Source organism: Hyperoodon ampullatus (assembly GCF_949752795.1).
Source record: "Hyperoodon ampullatus genome assembly, chromosome: 10".
Taxonomy (NCBI): domain Eukaryota; kingdom Metazoa; phylum Chordata; class Mammalia; order Artiodactyla; family Ziphiidae; genus Hyperoodon; species Hyperoodon ampullatus.
The window spans coordinates 33,249,050-33,266,939 of record NC_136923.1 but is presented as its reverse complement, the minus strand read 5'-3'; the positions used below and the strand labels follow the sequence as shown (position 1 = coordinate 33,266,939).

Below are 17,890 nucleotides of genomic sequence, written 5' to 3'. Positions count from 1 at the left end.
TTTAAGTCCTTTTTTTAATGACTTCCTTTATTGTAGAAACTACAGTTTTCAAAAACATTTACAAGTTTATATTAGTAATGGAGAGGCAGTTATTAGCAATACATGTGGATTTAAAATTTATGTTCACCATGTACTTTTATCTGTGAATTTAAAAAGTTAGCTTTAGTATATAGCACTTTAACACTTAAGTGCTTACCACCTGAAAAATATACTTACATTTTTCTAACAATTTAAAAATCTATAGCAAAGTTTGTTTCAAACTGTTTAATGCCTTTAATAACCAAATTCATATTTCAAAAGATAAGTTTTTAAGTCAAGGACCACACAAGCACTGAAAATTGTAATTATCAAATATTCTCAAATAAAAAAGGTTGACCAAAATTTTAGCAACAGGTGATTTTACATGGTTGTCTAAAAATAAAAAATGATGCTGCCTGATGTTAAGTCCTATATGTACAGTTTTATCATCTAAATGAAATGGCTTTGTTCAATAAATCTTGAGGTATTGAGCCAAAATCGTGTAAGTATTAACATCACTGGCTTATACCTGTGTAAAAAGCACTATACAAAAAGCTTAAATGCATTAGTTGATATGTCATTTCAGCAAAAGTAGCTGGGATCATTGACATTAGAGAAGGGAAAAAAAGTAAAGCCATTATTGTTCACTATCCTTTTGCAACTATCTAGTTTTATATATAAAACAGGCTTCAATTTGAAGCCAAAGTACAGATGATGTAAGTGTAAAACTTAAAAGTGCCAATATGAGATAATTCAAGTACAATATATGTTAAAAATATATATATTTATTTCAATTTTCAGATGCTTTAACTGTTACAGGCCATTGTGATTTAAATAAGAGGAAAAACATTTGCGAAAGGAAACGAAACCTTTTGTTTAGAGAATGAAGTATAAATTTAATTCACTTTTAAGAAACAGAAAAAGTTCATAACAACCTACTTTAAAAAAAAAGTTATTGTAATTATTTCTCTTTTGAAAACGGCCTGGAAGAATCACTTTTCCACCAACTTAATGGAGATGGAGATTTCTCTCTATCCAAGTTTTGAGTATAAGCAGATAAAAAGTAATTTTCACTTTGTTGAGACTGACTTGATGAAAGGGCATATGGTGTCCCCAAAAATGTCTGATGAGTGAGAACATTAAAATGACTAAACTGATGGGACATATTTAATTGACTGTGATAAACCTGAAAGTTGCTATATGAATCCTGTTCAGCTGAATTACTGTTCTCTCCTTCAGAGCATACTATATCAATAGAAGCTCTCTCTTCAGAATCAATTTCATAAGAAGTCTTCTCCTCTAATAAACTTTTTTGCAAGTCAAGAGACGATTGCAACTCAATTTGAATATTCTTTTTTTGATCTGTTCCACGTGATCCTTTGGTCTCTTTCTCCAATATTTCTGAATGAAAATTGCTGCATACTTCTATTTGTGAGATTTCATCCCCTGAATCCAGAGACATATCCTCTTCGTCCTTTTCATCGTTTTCTAAAAGAGCTACATTTAAAAAACAAAAAGTCCTCCTCTATTGAAATACACAATTTGTTTAAGTTTTAAAATTATACACTACTCACACAATATAATGCGTCAGGGTCTGCAAGTCCACAATCCCTTAAAGCTTGGTCTTCTGCCACAAGTTCACTTAGTCACAACACTCACACTAGGTGTGAATGTCCAGATAATCCGATGCTAAAAGCTTCTGCGAAATGTGTTCACGTTTAATGTTGGGAAATCCCAACTCCCAGCTCCAAAGGGGTTAATGTCAAAACAGCATCTAAAGTTATACGGTAATTCAGTATTTGACAAGACAAATATAAAATAAAAATTCTGACATCTAGCTTCATTGGATTACTACTAAACTGGTTAGCTGTATCAAATGTTCGAACATCTCTGCTTTTCCTCAAAAACAAAAGTACATCTTTCATTTTACATAAAACCTGGAACCAAAGCAAAGGCCGTATCACAAAAGACTAAAGCTATGGATATCTCTACTACCTTGTAATTAAACTGCTTTAATTCACAACAGAAGCCAATAAAGCTTACATACCCTCAAAAAGAAAATGCCTACTCTATAGTATGCAGTCTACATTAACTTGAAGAGCTTATATTGACTACAGTATAATAAATGAGATTTTGTGTATGCTAAGTAAAAGAATGATAAATGCCTTGAAACATTTCCCCTGAAGCTGAGTTTACACTGAGGTGAGCAGTTTCAAAATTAGCATTTCATTATATGAAATCAAAGCAAAACCATTCTTTTTCTGTCTGCCTTAAAGAAAATGAAAACTACTGAAAAGTTACCTGACTGCGACTCAAGATTCTCATTAGCACCAAGCAAAGGAAGGTTTTCTTCTGTGATTGAGTTGTGATAGCCCACAAGATTTTTAAAGTTTTGCATAAAGTCTTCAGCAGTCGCAACCACTATTCCATTATCGGTATAACTGGAAAGCATCTTGATACTCTTTTCTAAATTGAAAAAAAAAAAGTTGAGTATAAAACACTTGCAAGTATAAAATGATAAGTCCAGCCCTCACAAAATCCTTTCCTCCACATTTTCAGAAACACCCAACACAGTCCCACAAAATCCTTTCATACACATTCCTGTATTCACAGTAGAAAGCTTAAGAGCACTCTCTTTACCTGTTAAAAAGACTATGTGTCGCTGCTGTATGTTTTGAGCCTGAAGTCTGATAAGGCAATCCAATTCTGGAGCATTTCGAGTTTGTGAATCACAGTTGTGGTATGACAAAATTTCAACCAGATGTTTCTTCTGATAGACATTCAGAAGGGTCAACAGACTCAGAGCTTTAGCATTCAATCTGTGAAATTAAGTAGTTGAGTATCTGTATCTGCATTTCTAAAATTTAGTATGGATGTTTTCACTTGAAATTAAAGCCATAATTTCTCAATTGAGGCAACTAACGACAACTGCACTGCTTAGCTCACTGCCTGATGTACAGGTGCTTCTTAGAGGGAGAGCAGGAATTGTGCAACCCACGGGTAACTCCAGGGGCTTTCTCTGGGTACAAAGCCTGAGGGCCAGCTATTCAGTTCAGACAAAAATCTCAACTTATTAACTAAATAAATTACACTTCTCTTCAGCTTCACTAATTTAGAACTGTAATGAAAGGTGTAAAAGGACAAAAATATAAATCTTCAAAAAATAACATGGCTCTGAGCTATTTCTATACTTCCAGATGCAAGGCAACATGTGGTAGAAATTACGGGCTGTTGTCAGGAAGATGACAGTACTAACGTGTACAGGTTATACCTCCGGGCCTCAATATTGCTATTTGTTATATAAAGATAAGACTTCCCCAATGCCTACTTCATGTGATTTGAAGATAAAACAAGTTTTTAAAAAATGAAATAAAAAGTTAAATAATTTAAAATTACTAAAGCCTGAATTTCCCTAAGTGTGTCCCATGGAATATCAATAGGTATTAGAAGAAAAAAATGTTTTGTGGTCTAGGTTTCAGAAATGCTGACTGACAAAATGTAAAACAGGATCCTTAACTACAAAGTTTCTCAGATCTTCAAATGTGTAAATAAGTACATTATATGTACTCTAGTAGTAGGATATAGTATCCCAAACTCATCTGATTACAACAGTCATTTGCAGAGCCTCTCAAGGGACTAGTGCTGCAAGAATCACGTTTTGAGAAGTGACTTCTGGGCATGTTAGAAATCACTTATTACATAAATGAATGTCCTAATCATAGATCCCTTTATCATGTCAAGATTAATCCTTGTCTCATATGTGTAATATTATTAGATTAACAATTAGGAGAGGGCCTGATCTACTTGGCATATACAGTTCCATAAAAAAATAAAGAATGCTGATTATCCCGTTTTGATTATTATTCTAAGCCCAAGTGGTAAAAGTTTAAACCAATTTTATCTCTATACATAACTAGAACTTCAGCAAACCTCTACATAAAGAAGAATACCATTTTCAAACAGGCTAGAATAATTCAGTATCTACATTCCCTTACGGCTGGCAAAAGACATCTGTGAAAACTGAGCGGCATCTATAATTTATAAACATATAAAAAACAGCAAAATTCTGTGAACACAATGTTAAAGTCAACAACCAATAAATATATGGTTATTTTTCAAAATTTACCTGCCCAGTTCCTTTAGTTTTTTCTGAAATTTACAGTGGACTTTCCATTGCCATTTTCCTTCTGGAGTACTAAGTTCTTCGAGGAATGTCAAAAAATTTTTAAGGTTCTCTGTTAGAGATAATGAAGTTCATTTTAAATTCAATAAACAAGTCACCTACTCCACAACTGAATTAAGGAAGAAGTGTTTGTTGATACTATGTAGGAACACCTACTTTCCTATGTAGTATTTTCTTTCTTTTTTCCCCTCTAAGGGAGACAGATCTATATATCCTCTTTGAGATCTAAGAACATCTACACACAAAAAAAACAACAACATGTTGATAACAATAACAAACCAAAAGTAATCCAAGTGAAGTAGGTGCAGAGAGCCCTGTTTATACCAGACTTAAGAGGAGATTATTCGTAAAGAGTAAAAGAATGGGAAAGAAATCTGAGGTAATAAAAGTTCAAAAAAATGATGGAAATGTACTAGTTATCTGTGACTGGCAGAATGGACAATGCATTAAAAAAGTATGAGTGAGTCACTAATGAAAAAAACCTAGAAAAGACATGTCACATGCTTAAAAGAATAAATGAATCTTACCAATTGTGATTACTTCTGGATTTAGAATGGATTCATCAGAAACGATAAAACCTCCAGATACAAATAACTCATTGTATGTATGATTTTTAACATCATCCAAACTATCAACACCAGCAAAACTAACACAAGGAAGCTTCTTTAAAGTCACCAAGCCAGGTACCTATTTAAATACCAAAATAAAAATAGAAATAAGGACAGACAGACTCAAATGTGAAGTAACCTACAAGAGATGTACTATGGCTCACCTATATTAGTGTGTTGCCTCTGCAAAGTCAAGCACAAAAACAATATTTCCAACACTATTTCCAAATATACAAACCAACATTTATGTACTGGGCATCTACCTTGAACAGAACACTCTAAGGAAGAGGCACTTAACAAGAGACCTGGAAACACAGAACGACAAATGCTAACTTGCCTGGCCCTGTGAGTACAGTCCGAATTCAAATGAGGCAACAGCCTACGGACTGAAACAGTCAGGAAAGACTTCAAAGAGCAGTAGGACTTGAGACAGTCTCCTAAGACTAGACGGGGTACCTCCAAACCCAAGGGAAAGGGGGACTGCTTCAGCAAAGAGGGGGTACAAACAGGTTTTACCTAGGACATACAAATGAAGGTGATAACAATATAAAGAGAGTCAGCAGACCCAACGGCATTCAAGGAGTCAGTATTCTTAGTCTTGACTATTTAAGCGACAGGTAGGATCTGTGATATGCCACAGTTTAAAATTTTGCAGAGGTATAAATATGAATCTCATGAGCTGATTCACGGAGGGTAGTTTAGGTCTCAAGTCCTAAACCTCCCAACCTCGAAGTTTTATCTCCTTTAAAGCTTATGAGGATATTTTAAAAACAAACAGCTTTAGTCTCAAAGATAGTAGGGATTTTTTACAACCAAAATAAGCAAAGAATTCAACTTAATAGTCTACCTTGTGAATGAAACCTGCAATGTCTTCATTTTGAATAATAATCAACAGTTTATCTAATTTTGATCTTCTTTCCAAAAACTGTTCTGGATGACACTCTGTATTGCCTAATTTGATAAGATATTCCTGTTAAAGAAAAAAAACTAAATCAACATTTAAAAGTTTTTTTGCAAACATCCATTTAACACGAGAAATGCAAGATAAAGTGGTTAAGTTTAACTACTACTAGACCACTATTAATGATGCCCTTACACTAGGGACCTCAGAGATCATCAAGTCCACTCTTAGAGAAGACTCTGAAGCTCAGACCTTAAATGGTCACAATCACAATGTTATGATGCTATGCAGTCAAAGCCAAGTAAATGCTAGCTTGGGGTAACAGAACCAGAAAAGCAATGGATTAGCCCAGGTTCTTAACTCTTATTACTTATTCTGGGCAATCCAGAGCTCAGTCATTAACCACTCCCTCACTCCCATTTTCCTTTCCTTTTGAAGCAGGCCCTTGATTCTCTGCAGCAGTGTTACCGGTATACTCTTTCAGAGTTAAAAAGCACTTTTACGACTACTGTAGTTCCTTTAACTCACAACAGCCCCAGGATCATTCATACAGAGCTTCAGTATGTACAACGTTACTTACATATTAATTAGCCATGCCTGTCAAGTTTACACCTTCAAACAAAACACTCTCCCATATAACACATCCTTCCATGCTGGTCACACGGTACTACCTTTCAAAGGACACAAGATAGCCAGTCCCAGCAGAATTCTCTTTGCTTGCTGGGGGAATCCTGAACTCTGAAGCAAACTGCAGGATTCTGAAGGTCACATTCCTCATTTCACAGATACAGGAGCAGATTAATTTTCTCAAGGTTGGCACGCTGGTTAGATAACCATAAATCTAAACCAAGGTTGCCTCACAACCAGTCTTTCAAGAGCTGTCTACAAGTGTCACACCCAAAGAGGATGTTTCTATGTAGCCCTAAAGAAGCATCTTCTACAGTGCTTGATTTTGCTCTAACTTCTAAAGCCTCTGGGCAAATCTCAGAGCAGTTTACAATCAAGTTATGAAAAAGTAAATTATTGTCTGATAGACCTGCTTGTACTTTTTGGTCTTTTTACATTAAGAAATTTTAAATGCAAGTTTGTGTTAAATAAGACAGTTTAACTCATAAAGTAACGAATCAATTTGACTCCAGAAATATTTAGGAAGTTTAAAATTTTATTCATAAAGTCCTGTACTATATTATAACATTTCTGCTAGAAAATTTCCAATGGATAGATATTGATTAAAAGAATTAAAGTTCTGGGCCTCCCTGGTGGCGCAGTGGTTGAGAGTCCGCCTGCCGATGCAGGGGATACGGGTTCGTGCCCCGGTCTGGGAGGATCCCATATGCCGCGGAGCGGCTGGGCCCGTGAGCCATGGCTGCTGAGCCTGCGCGTCCGGAGCCTGTGCTCCGCAGCGGGAGAGGCCACAACAGTGAGAGGCCCGCGTACCACAAAAAAAAAAAAAAAAAAAAAAAAAAAAAAAAAAAGAATTAAAGTTCTGATCTGATTTCCTATCATATTTATAAAACACACAGCATCCTTTTCCTCCTCTACATAAAATAAATAGCAGAAATATGATTTATTCTAAGCCAGAATGGATTAAAAGCACCATTCGTAAGTAAACACACTTCCCACAAGTGTGTTACAACCAATTTTTAAAATGCAGTGGGAGGAGATGGAGTAATGGTGACCACACTGGGAACTGTGCCCAACCCACTCTCTCATCTAGCCCTACACCACCATGTAGCTATGCCCCAAAGAGCTGGAAACATGTTGCTGGGGGTGGAAGAATGTTGAGCAGCTCAATGTTCAATCATACAGGGCAAAAATGCAACCAAGAAATTCCTGGTAAGTCTGGTTTCATCTTCCCAAGAAACTACAGGGAATTGGTAAAGGCAGCACACTGAGCACTCTGTTGCCCCCATTTCCATGCTCTTCACGTTCTCATGAACACATCACATGAAACATGCTGACGTCAAAGAGATCTTTAAACTGACAAAGGCTCAGGACATGTCAAAGCATGGAGTTTCTGGGCCACTCTGGCTATACGCCACTTATTTATAGTCCCCTCTGCTTCCTCTAACTAAAAAAGCAGAAACTTATCATGGTAAATGAATTCCATAAATAGGAGCAGGCATTTATTTTAAAACCTAAGGCATTCCCGGGCTTCCCTGGTGGCGCAGTGGTTGAGAGTCCACCTGCCGATGCAGGGGACACAGGCTCGTGCCCCGGTCCGGGAGGATCCCACATGCCGCGCAACGGCTGGGCCTGTGAGCCATGGCCGCTGAGCCTGCGCATCCGGAGCCTGTGCTCCGCAACGGGAGAGGCCACAACAGTGAGAGGCCCGCGTATCGCAAAAAACAAAAACAAAAACAAAAACAAGAACTAAGGCATTCCCTTAAGGAATTAAAATGCTATACAGTTTAGTGAATACTAATTGGCAACATTAAACCACTAATTGTCCCATGTGTTATAAATTACGTATCTATTGTTACAGATTTTACATACCTGTCTCTATGTGTGTATTTTTTTAAACCAAATGCCTGAAACGCCAGTCTATATACTCCATAGCTTCAGTACAAAAAACATACCTTGCAAGGAGGAATCTTTCATGATTGGGGAAGTGTTTCAGGATCACCATGTTTTTTGATAATAAGGGCTATTGGGAAACCTGGCATGACCAGGGCATCAAGAATTGCCAAAAGATATCATCATTAGGTCATCCTGGACAGTTTTATTTTTCTACCTGATTGATAAAACCCCCTGAGGTAAACACTGACAACTGCCTTTATTTCTCTGCATCTTTCCCTCCCCTTTGTTAAAAACCCAGTAAGAAACACTGAAAATCTTTAAATCAACAATTTAAAGGTACCTGCAATATGTATACAACTGGTCTTTAAAATGACACTATGCAAAACAAGATTAAAAATTCTAAGATATTTAGACCACCGGTTCTAAATTCAGTTGAACTTACTAGTCTTTTATTCCACTCTGCATTAAATTATTAAAATAATATGGTCAACACCTAAAAACAAACAAAAATCCATTTTATAGAGGTCAGACCCAACAAGAGTAGTTTAGACAGCATTACAATTACCTTCTCATTTAGTTACCTTTATTTCTTTACAGAGCACACTCTCCTCTTCTTCATGAATATAAAATTTCAGAGTATTTTTCTGGACATCTTTCATGATTTTAACCAAACTGTTAAATACTTCAGGTTCTAACTGGCTTATAAAGTTTGAAAGAGCTGGTTGGGAAGAAATGTTTACATCACTGGGCGATTTTGTTTCTTTTTCTACTGGTTCCCGGGCAGTATGATCAGAAGTCACCACTGGCTCTGTGGCATGGTGTGGCTGGTTCACTTCTGCTTCAGTTAAACCCAAAGTTGAAGAGGAAGGCTGCTCATTAGAGCTGGTGTCTTTCAGAGGATCACTACCAAGTGGCTCAAGGAGGTGTTTATTGTTGAAGTCGCTTGAGGAAACTGGTATGACATGCCTTCCCAGAGGACTCAATGCTATCTTAGTACCAGAAGCATTAGGACTGACTGCTGGCAAATTCCCACCCTTGGCTGATGCTTTGATAACAGTATTTAGTTTCTCATGCAAGCCATCTACAAACTCCTGTACACCAGCTTTGGAAGTCTTAGAATATATGAACTCAGAAAGCCGTTTCATCTTCTCTTGTGTTGAAAAGATAAGTGTGGAATTTCTGCTGACATATGAAACATTCTTCTGCTTCAGAATCTCTTCTATCTTCCTAGAAAAGAGACTGTACTCTCCTAACACTGTCTTTTCTGTGGTTTCACTCATTGCAGGTGGTTCTGCTGCTGGCACACACTGCTCCTCCACTGTCACCACCTGACCTGTCAACACGTCATCCTCAGTGGTGCCCTTTAGTGTGTCTGTAAATGGAGAGGATGGAAACTGGTAATCAGAACTTCTCTGTCTACTTATTACCCGGGGGTCGTTAGGAAAGGCCTCCTGTGGTGGCAGACACACCAGTTGTTCTTCTGGTGATTTCATACCTATATGGGAAGAGTTTATTATTACAAAAGCAATCCAAAATAATAACATCTGAAAATACAAACTCATAAATAAGGAAAAAAATGCCAGGTCAAGTATATATTTAGAACAAACTATGCGTTGGAAGGTAGAATAAAAACCTCAAATAATGGTGTGAACCTATTTCCTATGTGCCCTACTTATTTATGGCTGGTCTTTGTATTTCAGTAGCTAGAGTGACAAGTTTGAATGTTACTTTCTTTGATTCCTTTTGAAGTATTCAAACAAGGGCCAATTTAACATCAATACAAATTAAGTCACTTGTTTATTTCTGCTTCCCTACCTTTCTGTAGATCTGACTTTAACAGACATGCTTTAAGCAGAATGCTCAGTTGCAACAGCTTGCTCAACCCTTATATTCTTTGCCAAGTAATGTCCACTATGGTAATACCCTCTTAATAGGAAAATTTTGAGTGTAAGGCAACTGAAAGAATGCCAAGCTGAAATGCTGTGGGAATAAGTCGTCAAGTTAAGAGTTGCATTCAGGATCTAGGATAATTAATTTTATCTGTTTTCAGATTTGCTCTTACATATGGGGTTGCTTAGTGGATTTGCTACAATGTTAGGGACTTCAATTTATCAGGAAAAGAAAGTCTCAGTCATACAGAAAGACAGCACATTTCACAGCTACATTAACAGTAATACTTTTGATAGCACTTTTGTTAAGTATTTTTATTTTGTTTGGAAATCATTCCAAGAGAAATCATAATAGCTATTTACCCCATATGAGATAAAGAGATCATCAAGCTAGCTGATGCTAATGAAACTACGATAACCCGTGATTCCTGACTAGCTCAATCCATAAGAACGTACTTTTTTCCACTCACAAATCCTAAATTCAAACACAGTATGTTCTTGAAACTACATTTCAAAACAGGAACCCTAAATCCCTTTTTAAAAACATGGGGAAAATACATTTAACAGCAATTTATAGTAATACTTTATTTCAAGAAAAAACAAAATTTCATTATTTTTCCCTACAAGTTCATATTACACAATTTTATCCTTTAAAAAGGTACTAATTTTTCTTAAATCTTAGCCAACATTTCCCAAGAAATTGCTGTTGTAGTATATAAAATGTTACCTCTAGATCAGAAAGTCCAAACATAGGTATAGTTTTCAAAACTATAGTACTTTTAAGATATAGTGAACTCCCTTATTCAAGTCTGCACCCAGGTATAGCAGTGTAACCCCTCTACAAAAAATTCAGTTTTGATTTTCCCTACACTCACACTTTTCTAAAGGTTTAAACAGCCTAAGCAGCATTTAGATTATAACATTTTGCTACCAACCCCAGTGGTTACCATGAACCACTGCACCCATTAAGTACTGCAAAGGCACCTGTCAGCATGGTAAGACCATACAGCAGGTCTGTAGGTCAAAGAAGAGAAGGGGAGCAAAATATCCAATGTACCAAGGTAAGAATTACAACTGTATGAAATTGATAAACCAGAAAATTCAACTTCCATAAAATAATTCAGGAATACTGAATGCCCTTCGTAAATCTGCAACATGGGGTTTAGTGCACGTATGAAATGTCAGGATGAGTACATAAGAAATCTGTAACAGGGAACTCCCTGACGGTCCAGTGGTTGGGACTTGGCGCTCTTACTGTTGGAGCTCAAGTTCAATCCCTGGTCGGGGAACTAAGATCCTGCAAGCTGTGCAGCGTGGCCAAAAAAAAAAAAAAAAAAAAAACCACCACCACAAAAAAAATAAAATCTGTAACAGAGGTTGATCAATGGGGTGAAACTAAGTGTCTGGCCTAGGGGTAGAAGACTTATTTTTTGAAGTAGTTTTGTATTTCTTGAATTACGTACCATGTCAAATATCTGATTTATTCAAATAAAATGTCTTACTTGCATCTTGTAAAACAAATGAGTTGGGAAGGACGTGTAATTTTAAAACTTCTGAATGGTTTATTATTAAAAATACTTGAATACATTCTCCCAAATATTTCAGCTATAGTTGAGACCAATAAACTTATTCCTAAATTTTTTTTTCTAAAAAAAAATTTTTCTTAAGTAACTGTACCATGGGGCATGTGGGATCTTAGTTCCCCAACCAGCGATCGAACCCGTGCCCCCTGCAGTGGAAGTGTGGAGCCTTAACCACTGGACCACTAGGGAAGTCTCCCAGTAAGCTTATTCCTGAAGGGCTATGGATACAGGAAATATTTTTAAGCTGAAATATAACTTAAATCAACATGGGAAATTTTCCATATTAAAAAACTCTAAACCAAATCCCTTTTGAAAATGCAAATGATCACCATCTAATTTTACTTTGTACAGATTTCCCCCATTTAATTTTTATTAAGATGGACAACTTTATTATTTTTAAAATGTCTTCAATAAATGATTTAAAAGAAACACATGTCAATATCTATAATAATACATGTTTTCTACTAACTATCATTCAGGCATTGTGATACTTTGACTTTTAAATGCAAGGGGAGTGGCGAGTTCTCAAAAAGTAGCATCACTTGGATTTTTATATTTTTAACCACAAAATATGAAGATGGTATGCCAGATAAAGACTGCAGATGCTGATGGAGCATTATGAAGCATAAACAAGACACCTGATTCTCCCAATGAGAAAGAATCACTGATAGAAGCAAAACTTACATGAATCTTAGACATATTGTTGTGTGAAAGAGCCAAAACCAAAAGAGGACATATGTAGTAGGTTCCATCTATCTTAAATTCAAGAGTAGGTAAAAACTAATGTACAGCAAAAGAAGTCAGATTAGTGGTTACGGTTTGGGGCAGGGAGAATACTGACTGGGAGGATGCAGAAGAAGACCTGCTGGGGTACTGAAAATGTTCTACATCTTGATTTGGGTGGTGGTCACCTAAGTGTTTACATATGTAAGAATTCATCAAGCTACTAAAAATTTATGTACTTTCCTGTATGTCATATCAATATATCTGTTCTTCCTGCTTTGTTTTTTTTCAATCGTCTTTTCCTAGGAGGAGACAAAGATCATCTTTAAGAAAACTATTAACTCAAAGTTTTTAATTCCCAAAAGAGAGGAATAACCATAGAGATCTACTAAAATTAGTCATTTAGCTTTTCTTCCGAATAAAAAAAAAAACCAACACAAGATTTCTGAAAGAGTAAGACAAAATGAAATGGAAACTAAAAAGACGCAGACCAAACTCCAAGCAAGAAGAATCTGCCTATGGCCATCTTCAGGGATGCTGAATTGACTTCAGTTTAGACAAAAGAGACTGTCTTCTAGGCACCTACTACAACTAGCTAATCAGTAATATCTATAAATGTTTCTGGAATCCAAAAGTTTCCTAATCTCTTAAACTATCTGCAGAAATTAGCTTTACAATTAGCAGAAGAATTGAGTCAAAAAAATTCAAGATTAGGAATAATGTACCTAAATGATACATGGCCTCACATCCTCGTATTTTTTAAATTTAAGAGAAACTTGAAGACTGCTTCTCATAAGATGTCCTGTAGAAATGGATTAAGAAAAATATTCTGGTCTTCCCAAGTCATCATATCAGACAGAATCCACTGTAGGTGAAAAAAACTGAATCTCTATGAATATTCAGTGACTCCCTCGAATACATTCTTTGTATAAGAATATTTGATATAAATCAATTAATGATTTAAATACAAATATGATATTGTCCAAATTTTCTGTAATTAACAGACTTAAACTGATGCCCTCCAGATAGAGGACCAGAACTGCAAGTAGCAATTCTGAAGAAGGGCACATTGGGAGGAAAAGCAAAGAGAGCCTTCTCACCTGGTGTTTGTTTCTCACCATGTTTCCCCAGCTGGTCTTCTGGGCTTCTTGCATTCCCTCCTGAGGGAAAGCATCCATTAGATTTGTAGACTCTCTTCAGGTACTGGTGACAACCTTTTAAAGCACCTTTCGGATAACCCCAAATGCTAACAAATTCAAGTATTCCCTCTTCTGCCTAAAATAATCCTGAAGGGTCATTAAGAAATGGGAAGTTGCTTCCCTTTCCATTCGGGTGATGATGGAATATCAACACCTAGATGTTGTGCCTTCAAATGGCTCTGAAACCAGCTATGAAGGTGTCTAAATGAGGAAGGTTAGGACAATCACCTTGTACAGACTACTTCCTTATTCCGTTTTTCCAACTCAAGCCAACTTCTCCAGGTCAGGAGTACCAGCTGCCACTCTACGATCACTTCTAGGCCTCTTGCCCTCTCTGATAAGGTACTAAAAGTAGAGAATGGTGCTGAAGCCCATGGAAACTCATCAAGTTTTAGAAATTCTTTGCAGAGTCCTTGGAGGTCTCAGTAGCTTCTACGTCACAAGCTAGAAAGTATATTTCAGTCGACTTTCTAGCAAAAACTGTTTGTTTTTCCTTTTTAAAGGTTAAATAAAGATCTAGGAATGGAAAAGATGTGCCCTGGAAATACTTCCCCAAATGCTTAGCTAATGAAGATGAATAAGAACTTGGAATATTAACAGTATCTGTGTATGTGTGTGTATGTGTTTGTACAGAGAAATCAGAATACTGCAAAATGATCTTTCAACATCTGCTAAACTATTCTTGCCTCATGGTTCAGTACGTTTTCTAGGGATATTTACATTTAATCATTTCAGGCCATTCTCTACAATCATCCAATTTCTCTCAAATTATCCAATATTAAGAACTCAAATTTCTTTCAAATAGATGAAGCTTAACATGACCACTTCTTAGACGACAGCTTGTGAAGTTTAATAATTTGAGAAGGCAGCATTTAATTGGCTGCCCAAAGACCCTCATTTCATCTCTGCAGCTACCTCACCTTATTAGAAACCCAATTTCTGACAACAATTTTCATTTGCAAGTTGCATGTTCAACTCCATAGGGAGAGTAAGGATATTTTAAATCCCTGTTTTTAATAGGCTCTTTTGCAGATACTGACCAAGAACAGCAACACTCAATGACGAATATCACATTGCTCAAAAAATAAGACACTGAAGACGTCAGAGCCAAGCAAGACCCAAGAGTAGAATCTAGAAAAGACAAAACCCTTCAGGAAACTGGTCCCTAAGTAAAACCAAGCAAACCTAAGTCCCAGTATACTTGTTCTTACCTGTAATTGGAATCAGTTTCCAATGTATTTCAGTCTCTTCAACATTATTTGACTTAGATTGTCTACGGAATCCATGTTCAATGGGAACAGTGGGACACAAACTGCAATCTTCAAAATTACTCATGCTAATTAAATTTGGATCCTAAAAATTAGAGTACAGATTAAATACCTTTCTTTTTAATTAATTTTAATGTCAAGAAAAAACAACTATTTTTTCACAGCAAATTTACAAACTTCAACCTAAACATTACAAGCAAGTAAAATCAACATGGTGAAGTTATAATACTCTAATCTCAAACTAGAACATAATTTTTTCTCTCAAAACGTAATTGGTTGATTTACAGCAGAGGTTGGTAAACTTTTTCAGTAAAGCACCCAATATTTTAGGCTTTGCAGGCCAGATACTCAGCTCTGCCATTGAAATGCAAAAGCAGCCATAAGCAATACCTAAATGAATGGGCATGACTGTGTTCCAATCAAATTTTAGTTACAAAAATAGGCAGTGGGCTGGGTTTGGTCCATGCCCCCATCAACACAATTTAGAGTTTTAAATATGTCAGGAAATGGTAACAATATAGGTTAGTTCCTTAGTGCCTACCTTACGCATGCCCCCAACTGAGATCCCTGTCTTCATCCTCCCCATAAAATAAATATCCCAAAACTACATGTAGAAAGCCTGGGGACATGCATATGACTTAAAAAAATTTTTTTTTTCTTTTGGCTGAGCCACGCAGCATACAGGATTCTTAGTTCCCTGATCAGGGATCAAACCCGTGCCCCCTGCAGTGGAAGCACAGAGTCTTAACCACTGGACAGCCAGGGAAGTCCCACGATGCATATGACTTTTACTCAAAGACAGGGAAGAGAAAATGGAAGAAAGTAAATTAGGAACAAGTTTTTAGGAACATGGTGCCATCCTGGTACAGTTCCCCAAGTAATGCAACCACTTCTTGGGAAGGGGGGAGCTGGGGAGATCAGGCTACTTCTCAGCTAGATATCAGTACTCTAAGCACGTATCATAAACTGGATGCCCTGTCAAGCATGGCTGAGGGTTACCTCAGAGGTAATCCTAAAGGCCACTCATTTTCCATTGCATGAGAAATACGAAGTATTTAACCTTGTTTCTAACTGGTACACTGACTTTGGTCACCTCATCTGCCTCACCTATGGGTTCTGGTACTGCCAGCAGAAAGCCAGTGTTTTGAGGACTCAATTTTATTATGAAATGATAGAGAATTAACTCCCAGTAAGCTGTTCCTGACAGACAGATTGTCCAGCCTTCACTTTATCACAATGGTAAATTTCAGACTACACACAAAGCTTATGAGCAGGAAGGAAAACACTTCTGCGTTTATCTCTGTGTAACAAGGAGTAACTTAGAAATACTATCCTGCACAGACACTATTACTGAAATGTGTATCATTTCTTTGTGAAAAGGAAAAACAAGCACATTCACATTCTCCTTTTTTTTTTTAATTCTTAAAAAAATTTTTTGGCTGTGCCGTGCAGCATGCGGGATCTTAGTTCCCTGACCAGGGATCGAACCCGTGCCCCCTAGAGTGGAAGCGCAGAGTCCTAACCACTGGCCACCAGGGAATTCCCCCCACATCCTCCCTTTCATACACACATTCACAAAAGCAAACAAAGATAACCAAAAGATATAAGCTTACTTCTTTCAAATGTAGTTTATGGTCAGTGCCTACTTCACTGGTAGAAACAGCAAGAGGATACTTTAAAGATGATGTATCAACTTCTAGCAGTGGGCTCTGAGTATCCTTAAAATGTGCATTTTCAATTTTTGCACAAGTAGGCTGCTCATATTCTTTCTTATCCAGGGTAGAGTTCAACTCATACTCATGCTTTTGCCTCATCTCTTCATAGGCATCATCAGAGCTCAATCCTAAGGCCTTGTTGACTGTGTCTGTCAGGGATGCATCAGAATGACGTGCATTTGCTAGTGTTTCTGACAGCCAATTAAACAACCTATGGATGTCAGCAATGCTAGAGTTAGAGGTATCCTGCTGCTGCCGTCTCAAGTCAGCATCATGCCCAAGTGAGCCAACAGGCTGTGGAGACTCTGAAGGGAAAAGAGATAAAGAGCCATCTCTTAAAGTCTGGAAGGCAAGCATAAAAATAATAAATATATATATCTATGGGCTTCCCTGGTGGCGCAGTGGTTGAGAGTCCGCCTGCCGATGCAGGGGACACGGGTTCGTGCCCCGGTCCGGGAAGATCCCACATGCCGCGGAGCGGCTGGGCCCGTGAGCCATGGCCGCTGAGCCTGCGCGTCCGGAGCCTGTGCTCCGCAATGGGAGAGGCCACAACAGTGAGAGGCCCGCGTACCGCAAAAAAAAAAATAATAATAATAATAAATATATATATCTAAAAATTAATTATCATATAACATTTATAGGCAGGAACTCAATCAAACCACCTGCTTAGAGTTTACAAGTATATCCATCCCTTACTTTCCAAATATGACTGGTTCTAAAATTTTGCACATAGGTCAAAATTCCCATTAAATGAAGGTTTATTTTCATCATAATTTGAAAATAATATCAAAAATGAGCTCAAATATTATGTTGGTAATATGGATAATATATATAAATAACTGTACTGTAGTTACCTTAAACTCTACCACCAAAATCCTAAAATCAGTGAGGTACCTGACAACAGAAAAAATACCTACACAACTGTTTTGCAAAATGTTAGAGAAGGTTATGCAGATTACCCTTAAATCTTCTAAAAATATAAAAACAACAAAACCCCATGACTTTATCTGATTTTGATCTCTCCCATAACATTCTGTACTTAAAATACTGGCTAACCTTTTCATAATCTAAGCTTTATCTTAAACGACTAGATTACTTAATTCATAACAAAGCTGAGATATTAGAGATACAAAATCACCCCAAAGAAATCTACACCAATCTTGCACTAAGAACAAAAAGGACTATGAGAGAAAACATGTTAGACATGGCTCCAAGCAGGTATAAATCTGGGTTATCTGCACCACCAGTATATTTAAAAACTTGCAAAGAGAAGAGACATTCAG

General features: G+C 36.9%; 1 protein-coding gene across 9 annotated transcripts in view; it reads right to left on the bottom strand.

The window, feature by feature from the left end:
• Positions 1-787: 787 nt before the first annotated feature.
• Positions 788-17,890, bottom strand: part of TASOR (transcription activation suppressor) — a gene marked incomplete at its 5' end in the record, with an annotated part of 50,733 nt that continues 33,630 nt past the window's right edge. The window contains 10 exons of one of the 9 annotated variants that reach the window (XM_079713823.1): positions 788-1,515; positions 2,320-2,484; positions 2,659-2,837; positions 4,145-4,253; positions 4,729-4,888; positions 5,657-5,779; positions 8,812-9,725; positions 13,526-13,585; positions 14,836-14,977; positions 16,506-16,912. In XM_079713823.1, the coding sequence (XP_079569949.1) occupies positions 980-1,515; positions 2,320-2,484; positions 2,659-2,837; positions 4,145-4,253; positions 4,729-4,888; positions 5,657-5,779; positions 8,812-9,725; positions 13,526-13,585; positions 14,836-14,977; positions 16,506-16,912 (2,795 nt within the window). In that variant the 3' untranslated portion in view covers positions 788-979. Of the gene's footprint in view, positions 1,516-1,691; positions 1,793-2,319; positions 2,485-2,658; positions 2,838-4,144; positions 4,254-4,728; positions 4,889-5,656; positions 5,780-8,811; positions 9,726-13,525; positions 13,586-14,835; positions 14,978-16,505; positions 16,913-17,890 lie in introns of those variants that run through there. The other 8 variants (XM_079713818.1, XM_079713817.1, XM_079713820.1 and 5 more) reach the window with 8 other exon arrangements.